At 53.2% G+C, this 22,451-nt stretch overlaps 3 protein-coding genes across 3 annotated transcripts in view; 1 reads left to right on the top strand and 2 right to left on the bottom strand.

Moving 5' to 3' along the window:
- Pdcd11 (programmed cell death 11) overlaps nucleotides 1–8,572 on the top strand; it is a 47,326-nt gene extending 38,754 nt beyond the window's left edge. Inside the window, exons 26-36 of the mRNA XM_006983321.4 lie at nucleotides 1,797–1,853; nucleotides 2,388–2,510; nucleotides 3,573–3,695; nucleotides 4,144–4,435; nucleotides 4,535–4,651; nucleotides 5,170–5,319; nucleotides 5,504–5,751; nucleotides 6,358–6,526; nucleotides 6,767–6,920; nucleotides 7,322–7,487; nucleotides 8,080–8,572. Coding sequence (XP_006983383.1) covers nucleotides 1,797–1,853; nucleotides 2,388–2,510; nucleotides 3,573–3,695; nucleotides 4,144–4,435; nucleotides 4,535–4,651; nucleotides 5,170–5,319; nucleotides 5,504–5,751; nucleotides 6,358–6,526; nucleotides 6,767–6,920; nucleotides 7,322–7,487; nucleotides 8,080–8,251 — 1,771 coding nt within the window. The 3' untranslated portion in view covers nucleotides 8,252–8,572. The remainder of the gene's footprint in view (nucleotides 1–1,796; nucleotides 1,854–2,387; nucleotides 2,511–3,572; nucleotides 3,696–4,143; nucleotides 4,436–4,534; nucleotides 4,652–5,169; nucleotides 5,320–5,503; nucleotides 5,752–6,357; nucleotides 6,527–6,766; nucleotides 6,921–7,321; nucleotides 7,488–8,079) is intronic.
- Nucleotides 8,573–10,011: 1,439 nt separating this feature from the next.
- Calhm2 (calcium homeostasis modulator family member 2) lies at nucleotides 10,012–15,904 on the bottom strand. Its single transcript, XM_006983320.4, has 3 exons — nucleotides 15,619–15,904; nucleotides 13,118–13,789; nucleotides 10,012–10,924 (listed from the first exon to the last, which is right to left on the bottom strand). The coding sequence occupies exons 2-3, from the start codon at nucleotides 13,670–13,672 to the stop codon at nucleotides 10,508–10,510; spliced, it is 972 nt and encodes a 323-aa protein (XP_006983382.1). The 5' UTR covers nucleotides 13,673–13,789; nucleotides 15,619–15,904; the 3' UTR covers nucleotides 10,012–10,507.
- Nucleotides 15,905–16,901: 997 nt separating this feature from the next.
- Calhm1 (calcium homeostasis modulator 1) lies at nucleotides 16,902–20,868 on the bottom strand. Its single transcript, XM_006983319.3, has 2 exons — nucleotides 20,317–20,868; nucleotides 16,902–18,623 (listed from the first exon to the last, which is right to left on the bottom strand). Exons 1-2 carry the CDS (start codon nucleotides 20,866–20,868, stop codon nucleotides 18,123–18,125), a joined length of 1,053 nt encoding a protein of 350 aa, XP_006983381.1. The 3' UTR covers nucleotides 16,902–18,122.
- Nucleotides 20,869–22,451: the final 1,583 nt, after the last annotated feature.

A 22,451-nucleotide genomic window follows, 5' to 3' on the forward strand; every position in this document is an offset into this window, starting at 1 on the left:
TTTTTCATTAATTAAATGTATTCATTTATTTTATATCCTGACTGCAGTTTCCCCTCCCTCCTCCTCCCATTCCCTACTCTCACTCCCGCCCCCCCCAACTAGATATTCTTAATTTTTATTTTAGATATTTCATTTTAATTTACATTTTTAAAGTAGACTTTAAAAAATACTTTTTTTAATGTGTGTATGTAAATCACCATGTGCATGCAGTGCCTGTGGAGGCCAGAAGAGGGCATTGAATTTGGAACTGGAGTTACACCCAGTTATGAGTTGCCATCTGGGTGCTAGGAACCAAACCTGGGTTCTCTGCAAGAACAGCCAGGACTCTTACCAATGAGTCATCTCTGACCTGTTAATTTGCATTTCTTATATTGTCTTTTCACGTTTTTTTTCTGTGCTCTTGTTTTCCAAGCCAATTGCTCATTTTTATTTGAAACATTCATATTTTTAATTAAAAAAAATCGTCTGTATGTATTTTTTGTAAAAGGATGGTAGCCGTGGGGGCGGGGACTTTACAAACTGTTTCAGATGTCCACAGACAAACCTGTCCAGGAGTTTCCTTTGGCTGTGTGGCATTGAGCTGAGACACAGGGTCTTTCTGTGTAGTCGGAGCTGGCCCTAGACTTGTGATCTTCCTTGGAGGCCTTCCAAGAACTAGGAGCACAGCTTACTCCACAGCCCCACTCTGTTTCAAGACCATTTTTGTAGGCTGAGAAAATTGGCCTTTAAGAGCCAGGTTTCAAGGTATTTATTCTCCTACCAGCCAAGACGAAGTTGGCACATGGTAGAATGCAAACCTTTGGGAGACAGACTAGAAAACAGTCACGGCCCACTCATGTCTCAGATATCCCAGCTACTGGCATCTGCCCAAGGTGTCAACTACTAAACAGGACAAAAATGCCCAGAGCCTGGCAGGAGAAAAAATCCTCACTGAGTCCCTGAGACACACAGATCATCTCTGGCTTGTCTCTTGAAGCTTACAAAATGAGGGTGTGGTTTTTAGCAACATAGTCATTTTGAATACTTTTTATGATAGCCAGACCTGTGAGTAGCATGCAATTAGAATTCCCTTCATCTGTCAGATGTGGGAGGCAATCATTTGCCTGAAGGCTCCTTCCAGCTCCGAGATTTCTGGTGCTAATGAAAAGTAGACATCTGTTGTGGGAACCTTTGCATGGTATTGAGACCATGATCTGTTCTACCTCTAATCCTCTGTTTTACTTTGTGGTAAAACTATGAATTAGTTTTACCTGAGCTACTCTGGGAACCAGTGAGAGTCAACCCCGCTTTTCCTCTTCAAGTCTCTCTCTGCTCAGACCTAACATGGCTGCTCTGCTGTTCTGTGTCTTCACTCAGTTGTCCCTTGGTCATGTTTTTCTGTGTTCTTGCTGTCTCTTGGAGGTCATAGTTAATTAATGTGGGAGCCGGTTGGTCGTAGTGGCGGCGGCGGCGGCGGCGGCGGCGGCGCATGCACTTGAGGCTAGCCTGGTCTATGGAGCTGGTTCCAGGACAGCCAAGGCTACACAGATAAACAAACCCTGTCTCAAAAAACAAAAGAATATGAGGGTGGTCTCATCTTTTAAGGACAGATATTTCTCAACTTCTGACAGATTATATGCCAATAAACTTGAAGATATCAGAAGCTGAGAATGCACTGTGAGAGTATCCTACTGCATATCACCAACCTGGCAAAAGAATAGAATTATTAAAGATTTATTTTTATTTTAATTTTATGTATGTGAGTGTCTCCAGAAGTATTGATGTGTGAATGTGTCCTCCTCTTCTACCCATTCCAGATGTTATGTCCTGTCCACAGAAGACCGTGTGTTGGCTTTGTCGTTAAGATCGTCCAGGTGAGTGATGGTGTTGGGATGGAAAGGGAGAAGAAACAACCCAAAAGACTCAGGATGGATCACGTTTCCCTGTAATAGAACTCTGAGCTTCTGCCTTCTCTGCCCAAGGGTGAGGGGGTGGGATTCGGGTTGCTAGACAAATCCAGGCTCTTGTCTCACAAGGAGTGGTTCACTTCCCTAAATGTGGGCATCCAAGGTAACAAGATGGTGCTGGTGAGGGGAGGTGTCTGGTTAGGGTCACGGTTGGGGGTGAGTATGAGATAGAGGGGGTTGGTCAGCATTCCACTTATTCCGTGGCTAGAAATGGGTGTTGCTGAACACCTCTCTTTAGAGGCTAAACAAGCCTCTCTCAGGCTTGTTTCTGCATAGCCAGCTGTCAGACACATATCCCTGGCCTGGCAGGACTGCAGGAGTGAGCAGGCTGGGTTTTAGATTGCAGCCCTGTAGGTGCAGAGGCAGAGGCAGACACAGTATAACCGCAGGAGTACTGGGGGGTTAAAGGTGTGTGTCTATGTAAGCCTTGTATTCCTTTAGGACAAACAAAGAGACAAAAAGTAAAATCCAAGACCCAGAGATTAACTCCATCCAGGACATCAAGGAAGGGCAGCTGCTGAGGGGCTATGTGAAGTCTGTCCTGTCCGACAGTGTGCTTGTCAGGTGAGTGACATCCAGAGGCCATGTCCCTGGGCTGCCCTCTCGGCCTGGAGCCTCTTGCCTCCTCCCCAGTCGATGTTGATAAGAATGTAGAGGAGAACTTGTATATTATCAGTTTGTAACATTACAAGTGTAAATGCTTGTTTTTACCTTATGTATATCGTGTGTGTGTGTGTGTGTGTGTGTGTGTGTGTGTGTGTGTGTGTGTGTGTGAAACGTGTGTTCTTGGTGCTCTGGTGTGTGCAGAGCCCAGAAGAGGGCATCAGATCCTGTGGAACTGGAGTCTCCAGTCTCAAAATTTTTAAATACTTTTTGTTTTCTTCTTCAAGTTCTGGATTTCCTCTGATTTTATAGTGTTTGATCATAATTCTTTGTTGTGCTGTTGTTTTTATTTATTTATCTATTTGTTTGTTTGTTTATTTATGTTGGGGCACAAGGTCTTGCTATGTAGCTCTGGCTGTCCTGTATATAGGACACTCTATAGACCAGGCTGGCCTCGAACTCACAGAGATTCCCCTGCCTCTGCCTCCTGAGTGCTGTAAGATTACAGGCGTTGCCACCACCCCCTGGCTACGTGATTCTTACTATGATCACATCCTGTTCCTAAGTACCAACACTGTACATCCCTGTTCCCTGTCTCCTGTCTCCTCTGTCTGTGTAGCAGTTTGTGATTTAGAGATTATGGTGCTGTAGTGGATAGAAGAACCTGGGGACCTGGCTGTGGTGGTGCATGGCTTTAATCACAGTGCTCTGGTGGCAGAGGCAGGAGCATCTCTGAGTTCAGGGCTAGCCTGGCCTACATAGCGAGTTCCAGGCCAGCTAAGGCTACATAGCTCAGTGATGGGGCCCTTGCCTAGCTTGCCTGGGTGGATTTTCAGTACCTCAAACAAAAATCTGCATTCATAGCTTCATTATACATGGTAATTTTTTCCAGTTTCCAAAACCAGCTTTATCCTGCCGGATGCCATGAACCAATCTCATGTATCTTGTCACCGTGGAGACCCTGGGTGTAGTTGGGATTGTGTTGTATTTCTACCCACAGAACTTGTGTCTGTCTCCTTTCAGCCTTGGGCCTTCAGTTGTGGGTTTGGCCCGGTACTCACATGTGTCTCCGTGTGGCCCACCCAAGAAAGACCTTTGTGACCGTTACCTCCCCAAGGGAAAGCTGATCACTGCCAAGATCCTACGGTAGGTGTCTTCTCTCCCTGCTGCCTCTGCCCCTCTTTGTTCGGTGTGACCCCTTTCTCTGGGAGCCCTGGGAGGAGATTTGTGAGGTAAATTCAGAACGTAAAGGCGTGGGTAGTGATACATGTAGTACTCAAATGAGTGAAAAACCTTTGACCTCAGCTCCAGCCTTAGCCCTGGAGTAGAAGTGGCCTCTGTTGTTGGTGATGAAGCAGGCCCATCCTAGATGCTCTCGGACTTTTTCCACTGAGCAGATGGAATGTGTAAACCGTCCCTGAGAATGCTGGGCATTCCAAGGCAGGTGGGGCAGGGCCAGCCCTGACTGATAAAGAAGGCCTGCCTGCTGCTGAGGCAGAGTCTGGGCAGCCTGAGGCGCCCCTCACCTCCTGTCCTCACCTCCTGCCCTCACCTCCTGCCCTCACCTCCTGCCCTTATTCTCTTCCTGCATTAGCGTGAACCCCGAGAAGAGCCGGGTAGAGCTATCACTCCTTCCCAGCGACACTGGGAAGCCGGACGTGTTTTCTGCCTCCCCAGAACCACCTCTTCTGAACCGAGAGGAGAGGAAAGAGGGGGCTGAGGAGAGGGACCTAAAAGGAGAAGAGAAAAAGAGGCAGAAAAGGAAAGAGAAGAACCAGAAGGGGCAGGAGGAGGCGGAGTTGTCCAGCCAGGAGAAGAAAGAGCCCCAGAAGTCACAGAGGAGCAGGCAGGGCAAGCGGGAGCGCCAGGAGCCTGCAAGGGAGCAGGCAAGTACTGGAGGATCGCACCTCGCCTCACCCCGCCTTCTCTCAGTGAGAACACAAGAGGGCGAGGAGAAACTTATATTCCTGCGCTCACCATTTCAGGAAAGAGTGACCAAGAGGCCCAAGAAGTCTGGGGCACCAGAAGAGGACGACAGTGGTGTGGACGTCTATTACCGGGAGGGAGAGGACGAGACGGAGCAGCCGGGGGTGTCGCCCAAGGTGAGGGTCACTGCCGAAGGGAGGGAGAGGCTTTTCAGGGAGGAGCTCCTTGCCTCCTTCCTGAAGAGCTGTGCTGTGCAGCCCCGTCCTCGTTACCTCATCTTCTGTAAGACAGGGGGCGATGGGCAGACCTCAGCCAGTCTAGCTCCTTGACTGGGTCTGTTAACACTAATAGCATGTTTACCAAGAACCGAGGGAAGAGTGGGCAGATGAAGAGAAGGCACGCATGAGCCCACGCTCCTCACAAGTGCTGCTGGAGTAGAGAGGCGTGAAGTCTCAGCCATGGGGCAGGCTCTCTGTTCCAGATCTGCTGCTGGGAATGCGTGCGTGCGTGCGTGCGTGCGTGCGTGCGTGCGTGCGTGTTTACATTTTATAAACTCATTGTCCGAGTAATCGACTTGGAAAGAACATTTCTAAGTCACTGCTGTCCCCTCAGGAGACTGAGGCTGAGGGGCGCCTTTGGTGTGGCAGTAGGCAGGGGACAGGGAACGGCCCCTCAGTGTTCTGTGATCCTGCAGGGGCAGCAGACAAAGCCCGCGGAGGCGCCCCGGCTGCAGCTCTCTTCAGGCTTCATTTGGGACGTGGGGCTCGACTCTCTGACTCCAGCCTTGCCCCTCCGAGGAGAGAGCTCAGACAGCGAGGAGGAGGAGGAGCCGCGCCAAGCCAAGGTGCTCTATCTCCACGGCTTAGCTTCTCTGGCAGAGACCCCTCTGCCCCAGCTCCTAGGCCCTTTTCTGGCTTAGGTTTCTTCCTGGTAGGGTTCTTGGACTGTCCTGTGAACCCAGGGCTTCTGCCTCAGGTCTCCCCTGGGCTTGAAGGGACAGCTGACTCCCTGTTCTTCCTTCCGTGCAGAAGAAGAAAGGCAAGAAGGAGAGGGAGCTGGAGAAGCAGAAGGCGGAGAAGGAGCTGTCACGCCTTGAGGAGGCCCTCATGGACCCCGGGCGGCAGCCTGAGTCTGCGGATGACTTTGACCGGCTGGTGTTGAGCTCCCCCAACAGCTCCATCCTGTGGCTGCAGTACATGGCTTTCCACCTGCAGGCCACAGAGATTGAGAAGGCCCGAGCGGTAGCCGAGAGGGCCCTGAAGACCATCTCCTTCAGGTCAGGGCTTGGGCTCTTCCCTTTGTTTTGGCTTAGAGTTTGCCACCATGGCTCGTTCTTCCTGGCTGGAGCCAGCAGCAGCCCATGGTCTTTCAGGCTCATCTTGTAAGTGTAGCCATCCGAAACAGATCACCCATTTATATTTTATGGTCCTCTTCGATGAAATCACTATGGCAACTTGTACTAGTCTCTGTGTGCTAGCAAGGTTCTAGTTAAAACATGCAGAGCAGGGAGGACCCCCACACACTTGGGTGTAAACCTATTCTTGGCAGAGCGGAGGTAGCTCTCTGAAGCCTGCTGGAGAGGTGACAGTTTTATGCTTTGCTCCCTTCAGTGGGGGAGAGAATCAGACTCAAGATTCTGTTCCAGTTTGCAATCTGGAGGCTTCCTTCCCAGGAATGGAGGGAGAGATCAGGGGAGGCCCAGACTTGGCAGTAAGAGATCAGGGAGTACAGGTCCCCTTACAGTGAGCTGCAGTGGAGATGGTCTGAGTGTCTGCCTTACGGGGGGACTTGAGGACAGACATAGTTGTTGCCTGGGAGAGATGGTTCTTGGGCGTCCAATGCCGAGTTGATGGAACTCATGTTCTACCCACTCCACCTCCAGAGAGGAACAGGAAAAGCTGAACGTGTGGGTGGCACTGCTGAACCTCGAAAACATGTACGGCTCTCCGGAGTCCCTGACTAAGGTCTTCGAGCGGGCTCTGCAGTACAATGAGCCTCTCAAGGTTTTCCTGCATCTGGCTGACATCTACACCAAGTCAGAGAAGTTCAAGGTAGGCTGCTAGGCTCCCGAACAGGCCCAGGTCAGCAGTAAGTGAGCACTCTACCCCTCGGTCCCTGTACTGTCCCATTCCAGGCTCGTCGGCCCTCCCTTCCCTCTGCTTACCCTTGCCATTGTCACCGTCTTCTGTCCAGACCTTGGTCCCTAGAGGGGTTACGAGGGAGGCTCCTCCCTCCCACCTCCTCACCCTCCTCATTGCCCCTCTGAAGTGCCACGCTGTGCTTTCCCATAGGAAGCTGGTGAGCTGTACAACCGGATGCTGAAGCGTTTCCGGCAGGAGAAGGCTGTCTGGATCAAATACGGTGCTTTTGTTTTGGGGAGGAGTCAGGCTGGGGCCAGTCACCGCGTGCTGCAGCGAGCCCTGGAGTGCCTGCCCACCAAGGAGCGTGAGTGCTCTTCCCCCGTTCCTGCACACACACAGGCCTGATACCTGGAAGTGGCAGTTGGTATCTTGTAAAGGATGGAGTCGCTCCTGACTTGGGGAAGCTAATGGTGTACTCATGGGTGGTGATGTGTGCATGTCAGATGCTGGACCCCAAAGGATGGAGGGGCAAAAACAATCAGCACTGATCCTGTTGTCCATGGGCCTAAGATGAGGGATGTCTGCAAGGCTTGGGTGTATATTTGACTTCAAACCCACGGTATCCTTTTGGGGCTTTGTCTCTCTTACCATCCTAGATCTTGGCCCTAGAGCAGTGAATTGGACTAACCCTATCCCCGTAGCACAGTGTGATGTGGTGAGGGGTCTCTGGAATTGTCTTTCCTCTAACCTGTCCTTTCTCCACAGATGTGGATGTGCTTGCCAAGTTTGCCCAGCTAGAGTTCCAGCTGGGGGATGCAGAGCGGGCTAAAGCCATTTTTGAAAACACACTGAGCACCTACCCAAAACGCACAGATGTCTGGTCAGTCTACATCGACATGACCATCAAGCATGGCAGCCAGAAGGAAGTCAGGTGAGAGGACAACAGGCTGACTCCTGGTGGGGGCGGGTAGGAGGGAGCTTTGGCCTTATTAATGTTTAGCGACTTGATACCGAAAAACAGCTTTGACATGGTTCCCTGGTCCACCTGATTTCTCCTTTCCAGTCTTTGTGTGTCTGAACCCTCTGCGGGGTGGGGGGTGGGGTGGGGGGTGCCCTGGGAACTAGGAGACCTGGGATCCCATGGGATTCACATTGTGCCTGCCTCTCATCAATGGAACCTTCATGGCAGGCTCTCACTTTTGTCCCCCATAATCCCTGCAGGGCAAGGACGGTGGAGGTGGGTAGTTGGGGCAGGGTCCAGAAGGCACAGGTACCCGATTCCTACCCTTCTGGGGGTTGAAGTTTGGCTTCTGTCACTGTGTGTCCCCATCCCAGCATCTCTGTCCTTCACTGTGTAACCTCAGGCAGGTTAGATCTTTGGTCTCTGACAGGAGTTCACACTGATGGTAAGAAATGGGGTCTTGGATGTTAGAGGACCTGGTGCCTGAGCAAGTTGGGGAGCACTAACTAGGGGTCACGTGGTAGGAGCCCTGAGGGAATCGCTTCCCTGTTCCTCCTCCTAGGGACATCTTTGAACGGGTCATTCATCTGAGCCTGGCCCCTAAGAGGATGAAGTTCTTCTTCAAGCGCTACCTGGACTACGAGAAGCAGCATGGCACTGAGAAGGACGTGCAGGCCGTCAAGGCCAAGGCCCTGGAGTACGTGGAGGCCAAGAGCTCAGGGCTGGAGGACTAGGGGCCCCAGGCTCCGCTGTACACTGTAGCAGCAGGCACTGGACGTTTAGGAAGCGGCTGCCTGAGGACGTTAAGTGCTGCTTTTTCTGCAGCGTGCCTGGAACAATCCTGTCAGAATAAAGAACTTTGAGAGGCTTTCTCCTTTTTAAAAAAAAAAAAAATTAAAAATTAAAAAAAAATTTTTTGAGACAGGATCCTCACTCTCTGGTCCTGGCTGGCCTGGAATCTGCTATGCAGACCTGGCCAGCCTTGAACTCAGAAATCTACTGCCTCTGCCTCCCAAGTGCTGGGATTAAAGGCGTGTACTATCACTTCTTGCTTTTATATATATATATATATATATATATATATATATATATATATATATATATATATATTTTAAATTTAGGGTGCCACAGATTGAGCTGAGGCCTTACACTTGCTAAGCAAGCGTTCTTCCAGTAACGCCCAGCCCTTGAGGTTTAATGCTCTTGTTTATGTAACACATTACGTGTCCTTCTCCTTTCCTGAGGTGGCTCCAGTTTCAGGCAGCAATCTCTTGGGCTTCCAGAAAAAAACAAACATTCCTTTCAGGAGAATTTGCTGCCGTCTAAGAACAGAAAGGCAGAGCCAGGGTTTTCATGGTCAGGATCCCACTCTGTCCCTTGGCAAGCGCTCAGTCCATACCCACAGGGTGTGGGAAGACATTGTCTCGGGTCAGCCCGTACCATTTGCCCTGTTGTGGAGGCTGGGAGACTAACAGGGCAGAGGAAGAATCCAGAAACATGGGAAACAAGCTGCTAAGGAAAGCTGAAAGTATTGATTAAACTGCCTGGTCTCCGCCCTCTCTCTCCCAAGGCCGGTGACCCACCTCGTCTGCCACAGCCCAGCAGTCGGTGCTGGCACAGACCCTACTGTAGCTAGAGTTTTCCTGCCTTGCCCACAGTCAGGACAAATCTTTGTCACCCACCAGTCCCACAGCCGCTCAGACCCAACCAAGTAAACACAGAGACTTATTTTGCATACAAACTGTATGGCCGTGACAGGCTTCTTGCTAACTGTTCTTATATCTTAAATTAATCCATTTCCATAAATCTATACCTTGCCACGTGGCTGGTGGCTTACCAGTGTCTTTACATGCTGCTGGTCATGGCTGTGGCTGGCAATGTCTCTCTGCCTCAGCCTTCTGCTTCTCAGAATTCTCCTCTCTCCTTGTCCCACCTACTTCCTGCCTGGCCACTGGCCAATCACTGTTTTATTTATTGACCAATCAGAGCAATTTGACATACAGACCATCCCACAGCACCCTACTACTAGTTGTTGGCATCTTTTTTTTTTCCTTCAGCCTAAGGGAATTAAAAGCTTCCTCTGCCAGCCTAAATTGTTGTCTGAGTTTTCTGGGGGAAATGGCTGGGTTGTATGCCAGGAAGCAGGACAGGGACAAAGCAGGGCAGGAGGTTTTGAGTGTGGAGCTAGTCGATGCAGGGCTGAGAGGGAGGAATTGCTGAAGCCCACGGTTCTTGGAGTTGTTTCGTACGAGTCCTGCCCAGGGCGGGAGCTTCTGGTGTGATCTTTTCAACTTACCTGCCCCTGCAAAAGGCCAGGCTGCCTCTGACCAGATTAAGTCAGGTACCTGGATCAGATGGCCAGGAGCCTCAGCCCTTGGGTGGATGTTTGACGCGCCTTAGACTGCTGCCACTTTTGTGGTCCGCTTTAGTCCTGTCCCATGGCCTCCCACAATGGGCTGTTCGCCCTTGTCAACTGCACAGACACCAGTTAGCCTTTTAAAGTAAGAAACACTTTTATCAAAAAGTTTAAATATATAAAATTAGGCCAGAGGTATACAACGGGGGCAGCTTCCTAGCCGTACGCCGAGGAGCTGGGCACCCTGTGCAGATAGACACAAGTTAACTGCACAGAGTGGGCTGTACAACAGCGAGTCCCCCAGTGGGCTGTACTGGCACCAGGCCCCGCCGGCTGATGCTTCTCAGCCTGCAGGCCCACGAAAGATCGCCCACGTCAGAGTTACGGACCAGCTCTGGGAAAGTTATCTATAGCTGTGACTTGTGCCTTGGTGGCCGTGGGAGATGATTTCAGCAGGTCTGAGAAGTCAAACCCTCACCCCCAGTCTCTGGACCATGTGGTCCACAAGAGCCTTGCAAACTACTAGTAGTTTTATGTCCCCTTGGTCTATGCCCCAGACACTGTAGTTAACAGGAAAATCTGATGCTGAGGTGAGCATGCCATGCGGGTTTGGTTGAGAGCAAGGCAGCAGGCCCTAGGCGGGGAGCAGGGCCATCTCCACGTTGTCAGGAGCTGTCCCGTTACCGGTCAGGCCCTGGGCCCACTTGTGTAAGCGACTGTAGAGTGGGAGGCCCTGGTTCTCACGGTACAGATAGACCCCCGTGATAGCATTCCACTGTGGTCGTGGCTGTGTGCCTTCCACTGGGAACTTGGCAACCAGCTCTTCATCATCCTTGTTGAGGGCCACAAAGCCAAAGAAACGGCGCACGTTGTTGGCGGCCAGCACCCTTGAGTGTACCTCCACCGTGCGCTGGAAGAGCTGGTCCTCGTTGGTGCGGTACTGTGCCCAGTAGGCCTCCTGGCGGTAGCTGAGCGGCGAGCAGTAGTGCTTGAGGCATTTGGTCAGGAACACCAGGATGGCCACCACGCCGATGAGGAGCCATCCAAAGAGCTGTCCAGAGAACAGGCAGGGCTCAGGAGGGGCTGACAGCTACCTGGACCCTGCCTAAGGAGAGGGGGGCGGGAGGGGGGGGGAGACGCGTGGAAAAGGAACTGATACTGCTCACGGCAAGCAGGACTTCCTCTTTTCTATTCTTACTCCCTTTAACCCACACACTCTCCCGTACCCAGGCTGTGCCTTCTGCCTTTTTTATTCTTCAGTCCCAAGGGTGCTTTGTCACCGTGCTCTACCAAAACCCAGCTCAGGAGCCAGGAGTGGAGCTCAGTGACAGCACATGTTAAGCATGTGAGGCTCCCATCCACAAAAAACCAGTTTAAACTGTGGGTCAGCTCAGATGACACATCTGAAGACTTCAGAGGCTTCAATCTCACACAACATCAATATCTGCCTGGCCTCAGATCGCCTGTGTGCTTACTTCATGCTAGGAAGATGTAAGTGTCGAGGGCAAGGACCTGTGGATTAGTGACCAGGATTCCTGTATTTACCATCTCCCATCTCTGATGCTGACTTCAGCTCCGTTTCTCTGCTTCCTCCCTGCCCCCACCCCAAGACAGGGCCTTAAGTACCCAGTGTAGCTGAGCATGGTCTTGAGTTTCTGATGCTCCTGCCTCCACCTCCTGAGTGCCAAGGTTACAGGCATGTACCACACCTAGTTTATGTGGTGCTCGGGATCAAACCCAGGACCTGATGTGTCCTAGGCATGCGTTCTACTGAGCTACATCTTAGCCCCACCTCTTCCCCTTATGTTGCCCCTGTTGAATTATTTTAGGTTTTTTGTGTTGGGGTGTGTGTACATGTGTCGGGGGATATGTATATGTGTCGGGGGATATGTATATGTGTTGGGGGATATGTATATGTGTTGGGGATATGTACATGTGTCAGGGGATATGTATATGTGTTGGGGGGATATGTATATGTGTTGGGGGATATGTACATGTGTCGGGGGATATGTATATGTGTTGGGGGGATATGTACATGTGTCAGGGGATATGTACATGTGTCAGGGGGTATTTTTTGTGAATGCAGAGTCCAGAAGAGGGTGTTGTATCCCATGGAGCTAGAGTTACAGGTAGCTGTGAGCTGCTTGACATGGATGCTGGGAACTGAACTCAGGTGTTCTGGAAGAGCAATACTCTCAGTCTTTACCCGGCCATTTCTCCAGCCCTCCTCCTTTTCATGGAAACAATGGTCCAAACTGGCCCTTAATTTACTATGTAGCTAAAAATGACCCTGAACTCCAGACGCTCCTATGTTTACCTCCCCAGTAGTGGATTACAGCAAGATCCAGCACAGGCAGCCAGCTCAGGCTTTTTCCCCTCCCTCCTCTCTCTTTCTCTTCTTTCCTTCTTCCTTTCTTTTTTAATGTATGTGAGCGTTTTGCCTGCACATAAGTCTAAGCCTATACACTATGGGTGTTCCTAGTGCCCTTGGAGGCCATTGAATCCCCGGAACTGGAATTACAGAGGATTGTGAGCTACAATGTGGTTTCTGGGAATTGAACCCAGGTCCTCTGGAAGAGCAGCCAGTGCTCTTAACTGCTGAGCCATCTCTCCAGCCCCTGACCATTCTTTTGACCCCTTTTCCCTCAACCAACCTCCAAGCAGGATGCAGAGAAGGCTGTAGCTAGGCCCAAGCTGTAGTTGCCTGCCTCTCCTGACCTGCCCCAAGAGTGAGACTGACTCGGCCCGGACAGGAATGTGGTCATCCCTGGAGTCAACCAGGTTCCACCATCAACTCAAAGCCCACAGCAGATATTTCTGAGGTGGCCTGCAGGAGTCAATGCCCAGTCAAGCTGGAGTAAAGATAATCTCAGCAGGTAGATTGGGAATGGTCCTGTGGTGTTATGGGATATGGGATGCTTTCTCTGGGCTTCCAGGTGGTGTCCCCTTATGCTTAAAACTGTCTCTAAGGGCTGGAAGTGTAGTAAGTGGCAGAGCGCATGCTTGGCACTCATGTGGACTTGGATTCGATCCCAAGCACCTAAAGGCAAATCAGAGACCTGTGATGAACTGTCCCACAGAACACTGAGCCACGGTTAACCTGCCCTGAGGCCTGACATGGTCATCTAGTGCTTCCCTGGAGACTCTCGCTCATTTTCACACTGGACCATCCTATTGTGTGCCAGCCCACCAGCTCCCACCTTGGGAGGGAAGGAGGAAGGCTGCCCTTCACACAGCCCCTTACCTGGGACTCATACTTGAGCCTACGGCTGACCTCTTCCCGGAAGCCGGACAGGTTGGCAGGGCCCTCTCCACAAGGGAACCTGGCTAGGATCTCCGTGGCATGAGCTGAGGGGAAGCCTTCATCCCCAGCCGTGAGCGAGGACGGGTCCACAAACTCACTGAGAGCACAGACGTAGGCCTCCCCTCGGAGCAGGGAGATGACAGACCAGGTGACAGGAGCCACAGCTGCGCGGCCCAGGATGGAGCTCAGGAGGAGGAAGTTGGGGGCCGCCGAGCAGTTCTTGGCCCTCCGGTACTGGCACTCGGCAACTAGGTTCCAAGTGTGGTTGTTGAGGATGACTCCAATAAGGAAGAGCGCCAGCGCGGGCACGCCGATGGCTGTCAGCCCGTACAGGTAGTTCCGGGCAGGTGAGCAGGGACAGTGGAAGGCCACCACAGAGAACAGCTCCTGACTGCCCACCGTGCCCAGGGCCACCAAGCCATTGAAAATCATCACATCCTTGCTCTTGAAGAAGAGAGACAGGAAGCGGAAGTTCTCTGCAATCAAGGCCGCCATGGCGACCGGCGGGCTAGGGATGGAGTGCTTAAGAGGAGGCAGAAGAGGACGATGGAATGGGTGGCTTCTGGTGAGACTATGCCATTTTATCGCCTACGGTGGCTGAACTGGTGCTTCCTGTGAAACACAGATGAGTGATAAATGCGTGCCTCTGAACACGGGCTGAGGGTGCTGCTGTGGTCAAGCAGGTGAGACAGGAGGGAGCTGAGGGCCTCCACGGAAATGCTGGTAGCCATGGTTGCTTAAGTTCCTGCTAGGTGCCAGATGCTCTCAAATGATGTTGCCTGTCCTCATGAGTCTGCACAGTATCCATGGCAACCCCCCCCCCTCGCCCCCCGGCATCCTTACATACCGACACACACACACCCCAAGCACAGAAAAGGATGAGGCTTCCTGAGGATGAGCCAGCCCTTGGCCAGGGCCACATGTAAATAAATGGCTGGCCTCCCTCCAAGTTCAAGATCAGGTCTGCCTGCTTCGACTGTTATAAGGTCTCTTTTGCCACTACCCTCGTCCCATCAGGATCAAGAGTGACATTAGGTGACAGGGGATGATTTCTCTCTGGAATTCCAGGAGGTACAAAGATGCTAGGGATTTGGGACAATTTGGAGGGTGTGATATGGGTATCAAAGCTGCAGGGCCTGTCCTAGTGGACAAAGGACAGACTGGATCAGGGTCTGGTGGGAGCCAGGTCCTCTGGATCAGGGCAAGTTTGACACAAGATTCAACTGTGAAAAGGGTAAGTCATTCTGGTCCCTGACCCCTTCTAGGAATGTAAGGGGACAGTAAATGATGCCTGGTAGTAGTTCAGCATCCAAAACTCTTACCCTGCCATGTCTACCGGTTGAGGAAGATTCTCCTGATGGCAAAGATCAGAAAATGAAGACTTGAGGAGGACAGGGTATCTTGCCTGAGGCCAGGCAAATCTGGAGGAGCCAGGCAAGGCTTTGACCATGACTTGAGAATACTTAGGAAGTGGACAAAATAAGTCTGAGCTGAGATAGTCCCCATGTTCACAACCTCCTTCAGACCTTGCTCCCCTCAAACTTCCCCATTCAGCATCCTGCAGAAACTCTGCTCCAAGAAGCCTAGGCTGGAGACCTTCAGCACCCGCCAGCCACAGCCCCCTCAATGGGGTTCGGGCCCACTGTACCTGCCAGCCTTCCCCTGAATCAGTGACTGCCTCAGAGATGGCACCTTGCCAGAAATGGCCTTGGCCTCAGGCTCTTTGGAAGTTTAGCTCTAATTCTTTTCCCAGGCTCTACCCACACACCCAGAGAGACAGGCAGGGTGTGGCCCCATGTCCATCCCCATCAGGGGAATGAAAAAAAACAAAACTTCCCAGGCCAAAAGAAGCCTAGAAGTGGAGAGAGGGGTGAGCTGTGAAGAGAGCTAGGGAGGCCTGTGCCTGCTCTCTCTGTTTCATATTCACATCCTTTTTCCTGTTGCAGCCTCTGCCAAGGATGCCAGATGGGCACGGGTAAGGCCATGTGGCCATGTGGGCTCCAGGAGGAGGGAATGTCTGACTCCTCAGCCCAGTGCCCAGAGATCCCGAATAATCCCACAAGGAAGGGACTTCATCCTGTTGCTGGAGATAAACGGGCTAGAGGGAACCCCATCCCTCCCTTTCTCCATTCCTGACACCCAATTAGCTCCGTTTAGTGGCCCTAGGCTCTTAAATCCACCCAGTGTTAACGTACAGGATGCCTGATATCGTGGGTAGTGTGCGGAGGATAGCCTAGGCCATCTTCTGAGATTATTATGCCAGGGGCCTCTTCCCAAGGACAGGAGACCGGCAGCTAGGGGAGGGGGTGGGAACAACACTTCTATGCTCTGAGTGAGGGACCTGTACCAGGGTTCCCTCTCCAGACAATCCCTGGAGGCTGCCTGGGACCAACCTGCCAGCTCCTGATACCTGCACACCCCAGGAAGGGGCCCCTCCTTACCTGGGGCTGGCTGCATGCACCCGTGGCCTTGGCTTCCTGGGCACCGCAGACCCTGGACAGACTCGGGGCTGCGAGGCAAAGTGGCCTCCCAGCGGGGGGTTCACTGGCGCCTCTGCTTTTGCGTTCGAAAGCAACAGGGCTTTGGGCCCGGTTACAAACAAACTTAACTCCGGGCGTCTACAGACGAAGTGCAGGCATCTGCGGACAAATTTAACTCCAGAAAAATAGAGAAAGAAACAGTGGCATGGAACTTTCTCGCCAGCGAATGGAAAAACAGCCTCCGGGCGCCCGGCCGAGGAGGGCGGGCTGCTGAGGGCGGCGCGAGGCAGGAACAGAGGAAGTAGAGGAGCGGGCTCGGCTGCTGTGTCCTGTCCCAGCCCGCCTCTGCCTCCGGGCCCGCTGTGGCTGGCCCTGCTGGCCCTGCCTCGACTCTACCCTGTGCACCCCTCGGGGGCCATCTGGGAAGGTCTAGGCAGGAGCCAGGCCTAGGAGATCTTGCCCAGGCTTGCCCTCCAGACCAGTTTAAAGAACGGCCCCCATGCTTGACACCCACCTGGCAGACGCTTGTGGGAGTCAGGGAAGAGGTAGGTATTCAGGATTGATGGTGATGTTGCAGAATACAGAAGGACGAGACCCCGATGCCCTCTGCCCTGGACTCTCTGAGAGTCCTGCCTTTGTCTCCCAGCCATCCCCGGGAGAGACTTCTCCACCAGAGTTCAGCTAACTCCCAGGCTCTGTCTCTGTTCTCCTCTGTATGGCTGACACTGAATCAGGGAATCTGGGGATCCTCTGGGTTCCTAGGGCAGAGGCTGGGCAGAGGTAGAAATTAAAGGGAAGCAGGTTTCTAAGCTGCCCTGCCTGTCCCTAGAGGGGTCATGAGCTCCTATCTCTGGGAGCTCACACGCAGGGACTGAAGAATCATGAGTCAGATACACTGACGGGTAGAACATCGAGATGAACCCAGTGTCTCCTAGGATTGGGAGAGCTAACCCCAGGGCCCTCAGCTCTCCAGGGCTGTGACGGTGAAACTCACACTGAGTGGCAAGCTGAAGCCCCCCAGACTGGCTTGTCTGTGTGGCAGGCAGGAATGGAGAGGGCTCGGCATTTCTTTATCTTTGCCTTTCCACATGCTCTTTACAGATTGGGGGACTTGCCTTAGCTCCTACCACTCTGGTGTTGGACCCCCAGGTCTCACCAAAGCTTTCCCTCACACTGGCTTCCCCAATCACTTCCTAGAATCCTGTCCTTAGCGGAAGCCCACCCCCCCAATCTGGTCCCTTCATTCAGGGCTGAAGTCAAGTTCCACTGCCTCTTCTCTGCCACCCTGGCACCCGGGTTCCACCTAAGAGTGGACAGATGGTAGATGAGGGCGATGAGAATACGAAGGTCCAAGTGAGCTCTGAGATGGGCAGGGCTGAGGACAGAAAGATGGGACCGGGAGACAAGAAGCCCGTCTGCACCTCTGTCTCCTCTGCTTGGACAAGATTCCTGTCCTTTGGTTGGGGTCAGCAGAGGGGGAGGCGAGCAGCCCAGGGCTCGGAGATGAACAAGCATTAACCACTCTGGCCCAGGTGTCTACCGTGAGCCGTGTGAGTTTGCGCACGGTGAACCCGTGCGGTAGATGGCCTTCTCCCTGTTGCCCAGTGAAGAAACGAGACCCAGAAAATGAGGCACTTGGCCCAGGGACGCACTTTGCAAATGGTAGAACCAGCATCTCACCCAGTTTTACCCACTCTAGACTTTACCTCCCCCCCCCTTGGCAACACCCTCATCTTCACCACACCTCAGGGCAAGCTCCTCAGGGAGCCTTTGAGAAAATAAGAGTTAATCAGCTTCCATTTCTAGCTCTCAAGCCCCACGGATGGTCTGCTTCCCTAAGGTTGTGTGTGAGAATATTAGTTTTGTACTTGGTGTGTAAACATGGAGTCTGTCTCAAAAGTTGCCCCAGTGGCCTCCGTGACGCACACCTTGGCCTCTCTCCTATGGTCCTAGGTCTTGGCATCTTATCCTGTGTCACTCAGGTGTGTCACACACCAGCTGAAACCCATTCCATCTTACCCAAGAAACTGGCAAAGATTATGAGTGGGCTGGTTGCCCTGGGACCCTTGAGCATGAGCATGAGAGAAGTCTAGAGCCAGAGGAAATGTTGGGGCGTGGGCTTTGGGAGCCCAAGCGGAGACAGCGAGGCAGGGATGGAGGAACAGCATCACAGTGAGGCTGGGGAAGGGCCTCGGGTACCAGTCCTGCTCCCACAGCCAGATCTGAACACTCGTAAACACTGCAGCGGCAGGAGACGAGGCACAGGATGACTCTGCTCCCAGGCCGCCCAGGGCAGCATCCCAGCTAAAGAGGTGAGGTCCTTCGGCTCCAAATTTCTTTTTTCACACCAGCAGGACAATGCCTGGACTTGTGGCTGTGCCTCAGAATCGTTTTTTCTGTCTCCACTGAGAGGCAGAGGGCTGTGGGTTCCGATCTCTTCTGCGGCCTCTACAGCCAGCTGCAGCTCACACTTTGCTGAAGTAGGTGGCCACCTCCCTGCACGGAGGCCGGGGCTCACTCCCAGCCCAGCCATTGCTCATCAGCGGTGCCTCCTGGCCCAGCCGCAGCGGCGGTTTGCATTTGTGCCAGCTGGTGAGTAGCCGGTTCATGGTGCCTTGGTCAGTGATGCCACGCAGCTTCTCCCTCTCTTCCTCCGTCCTGTCTGGGGGACTCTGAGCAGCCTCCACGGCTGTGGCTGCGGCTGGGACTGTGGCTGTGGCCAGCACTCCATGGGTGTGCCCCAGTTCCAGGTCATGGTTCATGGCTTCAAAGAACTGCTGGATGCATACCTTAGCAAAGGCCTTGGCGTGCTCTGTGCATGTCTCATCAAAGAGCTTACGCTCGATGTCAATGTAGTGGGACCAGTACTTGCTCTTGAGAAAGGCAGCTTGCGTGAAGCAGGGCCGCACAGAGCGCACCAGGAAGGCCAGTAATGTTGTCAGCAGCACGAAGGACCAGCCCAGCGCCTGTGGGTAGAGGAGGATGTCAGCAGACCTACGTGCCCAGACCCCCAAAGGACTCATGAGGGCCTCCACAGAGAAGAGCAGCCAAGGACCAAGTGACACCACCTCTTAGCCTCTATCTCCCCAGGTGTAAAATGGTCACATTCTGGGAGCGTAGACCATGCTGCTTTGGCAGGGCACTCAGTGGACAGCAGTTAACTCCGCACCCCAGAGTGAGGCCTCCTGGGGAGGAATCCTGTCTCCACTTGATCCTTTTGTGTCTCAGTGTCTCTGCCTACAAGATGGGGCTCCTGGCAATAGCACGGGCCTCACAGAGCTTCTCTGAGAACCAAGTAATATAAGACAGCTCGCATACAGCGCTCTCTGTTAGACATCGTCAGGACACCGCTCAGCGGCCATGTCTCTTCCTTCAGAAGGCCTTTCCTCACCTCCCTGGGCCTAGTGGCTTTCTTCCTGCAAGCTCTGGGCTTTTCCTCTGGCTTCTGGAAGTGACACCCTCTCTAAGTGGACACTCCCTCCACCGGGCTGAGCTGGTCTCTCAAGGAATTCCAGAGACACCTGGGACAGTCCTCGACCTCCACTGAAAAGCGTGGGACACATGCTCTGACCGTAGTTCACCACAGGGCACAGAGCAGGACACCCCTTCCTGCCTGTACTTGGGGTCAGACCCCCATCTGCACAGAGAAGAGTTGGGAAAAGTCAAGGAAGTGCGGGGGGGGGGGGGTGTTAGTGGTGCCCAGTGGCTGTCATGGGGGTGGGTGGGAAAGTCCAGAACGTATTACTCAGTCAGGGGGCTGCCTCCCATGTTGCTCACTAAAGCCGTTGTGGTTACAGAAGGCTTGGGTTTTCTCAGGTTCCAAGTGAGGCTGGAAATCTGATTATTTTCTCTTTGACAAATTCTAGATAAAGTCAGTTCTAAAGTGACTTCAGAATGCAGTCTCTGCAAGTCACAGGGACTTGTCTACAAGTCGGGCTACCCGTGGCCTCTGGGGGGACCTTCCAAGCTTGCACAGTGTGACAGTTTAAAGGTCAAGGGAAGTGGCAGCCGCTCCAGGGCCTGAGGCCTAGAGTGATGGGACAAGGATCCACAGACGAGGAGGTAAAGAGCTTGGCTTAAACACTCACAGTTAGAGACTCTTGAGGCTGTCTGGGTGGTGACAGGGCCCGTACAGGGAAAAAGTCCCCCCCCAGGGGCGGGGGAGCCAGGGGCCTGCACTGGCCAGAGGAGAGTGTGCCTGCTTCTCTAGCCCCACGGGAGCGGACACCGCCTCCTATCGTTTCCCTCACTAACCCAGGACACGCAGCCCAGATGGTCCTTTAAGTCTGATCCCAACCATCCATCTCCCTCACCCATGTGCGCTTGTTCAAGATACCCAGACCCTCAGCTTCCACTCCCAGAGCAGGGAGGCACCAGCTGGGGGCATTTGCCAGGGAAATGTACCCAAATGGCTTAGCCTCCCACTGGCCTCACTACTGCCTGGGCCTGGGAAAGGAAATGAATGCAAATTCTCTCAGCCTCTCTCAGCTCTGAGCTCAGGACGGAGGAGGTGGAAAACACGCTCTCCAGGTAACCCTGTCTGAGAGAGTCTCAGCTAGGAATACTTCCCTCTACCCACAGCCATCTGAGGGAAACCCCACTTTGAGAAGGGACCGTCCCAGAGAGACCCTGGCCTCTGAGGAGACCCAGCCCCCTCACCTGAGAGATGCAGCGCAAATACCGCACGGCCACCTCTCGGGCCAGCAGCCAGTTCCCATCGTAGATCTCAGGACAGGGCACACGGGCCAGCAGGCGGGCCAGCTCCGCAGCAGGCAGGCCAGGCACCAGGCTGCCATTGCCTAGCGTGGCCACGGGCACCGCTGTGCAGAAGGCACAGAGGAAGCACTTGCCATCCAGCAGCGTGACAGCCACCCAGACGACGGGTGCGATGAGAGCCCGCTGAGCCATGGAGCAGAACATGTATCGTAGCACCGCTGGGTCCTTGGCCCGGCGGCCCGCGGGCCGCTTCCACTCCTCGGCTAGCATGGATATGTTGTTGTTCATGACGAGGCCAAGCAGGAAGAGCACCAGGGGAGGCGTCAGCAGTATGCCCATGCTGTAGGCCACATTGTAGCCCGGCAAGCAAGGGCAGTTGAAGTCAAAGGCAGAATACATCTGGGCACTGGCCAGCGCCATGATGCCACAGATGCCGTTCATGAAGGACTCTTGGTTGGACTGCAGAAACTGGAAGATCATCCGAAACTTGTCCATCGTGTCCTGGGAGGGTCCTCAGCCTCTTCCCCTCTCACTGTAGCTTCCCAGACAGCTCCAGTACGCCTCCCTGCCCACTGGGCAGCCACCTCATGACTGGGATCCCGGCCAGGCTAGCGGAGATCAGGGTAGTTGGTGAGGTCACTCTGACTCTGAGGAGCCTTCTCCACAGGTGCTGGCAGAGAGGTCGCAGCTTGACCAATCCTGTGGGTACAGTCAGGACTGTGCCCCTCCCTCCGGCTCCCCTCCCCTGCTCTCCAGCTGCCTGCAGCCTAGAGAGCCACAAAGCGGCACCTATGAGGACCAGTTTTCTTTGGGTGTGGGTGGGAGGAGGAGACTGGACTTTGAGGGGCTGCTGGACTCTGGGCAAGTGTGTCTTCTCTCTGTGCTCCTCTCCTGGTTTGTCTCCACAATGCCAGGACCCCAGCAGGCTCTGCCATCAGTCAAGCCAATGATAATAGAGGACATGGGGATAATGGTGGCGACAGAGGCTGTGGCAGGTGGTGGGAGTTGGAGTTCACTCACAGTGGGAATGGCAGGTGAGTGCGGCAGACAGTACCTGGACTTGGAGGATTTTCTGTCCTTTCCTTTCTTTTTTTAAGACAAGGTCCCCCCAAAAGATCCAGACTTCGCAGTCCTCTTGTCTGTACCTCCCGGATTCTGAGATTACAGGCTTGTGCCTTCACAACTGGTGTTGGCTTTGGGGTTAGACTGAACAGGTTGCCTAAAGTAGGGTTTTGGCCTGTTTCCTGTGGGTGTGTCTGTGTTTGTGAGTGGCAAACCCTTTCCAGGCTCCTCCTCCTTCTGCTCCCCTAGACCCACAGGTGATGGGGTTTCATGATCAGAGCCCTTTCTGCAGAGTCACCCAAGGGAAAACTCCCTTTGATCCTGTAGCTCTCAGACAGGTGTGTCAGATCTGGATCCAACTGGATGATTCCTCATCTGGGGCAAGGAGAGACTGAGGCAGGACATCAGAAAGGATGTCTCCTTGTGTTTCTGACCATGATGTACTCAGTGTGGCTTCTGTCTGTGCACAGAAGTGTGCATGTGACCACATTAGTGGTCTCCTGTCTGTGCACAGAAGTGTGCATGTGACCACATTAGTGGTCTTCTGTCTGTGTGCAGAAGTGTGCATGTGACCACATTAGTGATCTTCTGTCTGTGCACAGAAGTGTGCATGGGACCACATAAGTGATCTTCTGTCTATGTACAGAAATGTGCATGTGACCACATTAGTGGTCTCCTGTCTGCATCTTTGTATTTCTGACAAGACCTGCTGCGACCTCAGCTGACTTGTATGCATTATGTAACCCTCGTACAGTCCTGGGACATAGGATTTCTGTCATTCTATGGAACTGAGGCCTGAGGTCAGAGCGACTCACTTATTAGCTAAAGGCCACCCAGGCCATTGGTGGAGAGTGCGATCGGAGCCCAGGTCGGCACTTGTGGGTGGGAGTGCAAGGTGAAGAAGGGCAAGGGAAGGTCTTTGTTTGTTTGCTTATTATTTTAACTTATCTTCTGGTTGGGTCAAGTTTGTCTATCCAGTGGGAAGGCTATACTGTCATAAATAGGACTAGGGGAAG

Source organism: Peromyscus maniculatus, chromosome 1 (assembly GCF_049852395.1).
Source record: "Peromyscus maniculatus bairdii isolate BWxNUB_F1_BW_parent chromosome 1, HU_Pman_BW_mat_3.1, whole genome shotgun sequence".
Lineage (NCBI taxonomy): Eukaryota > Metazoa > Chordata > Mammalia > Rodentia > Cricetidae > Peromyscus > Peromyscus maniculatus.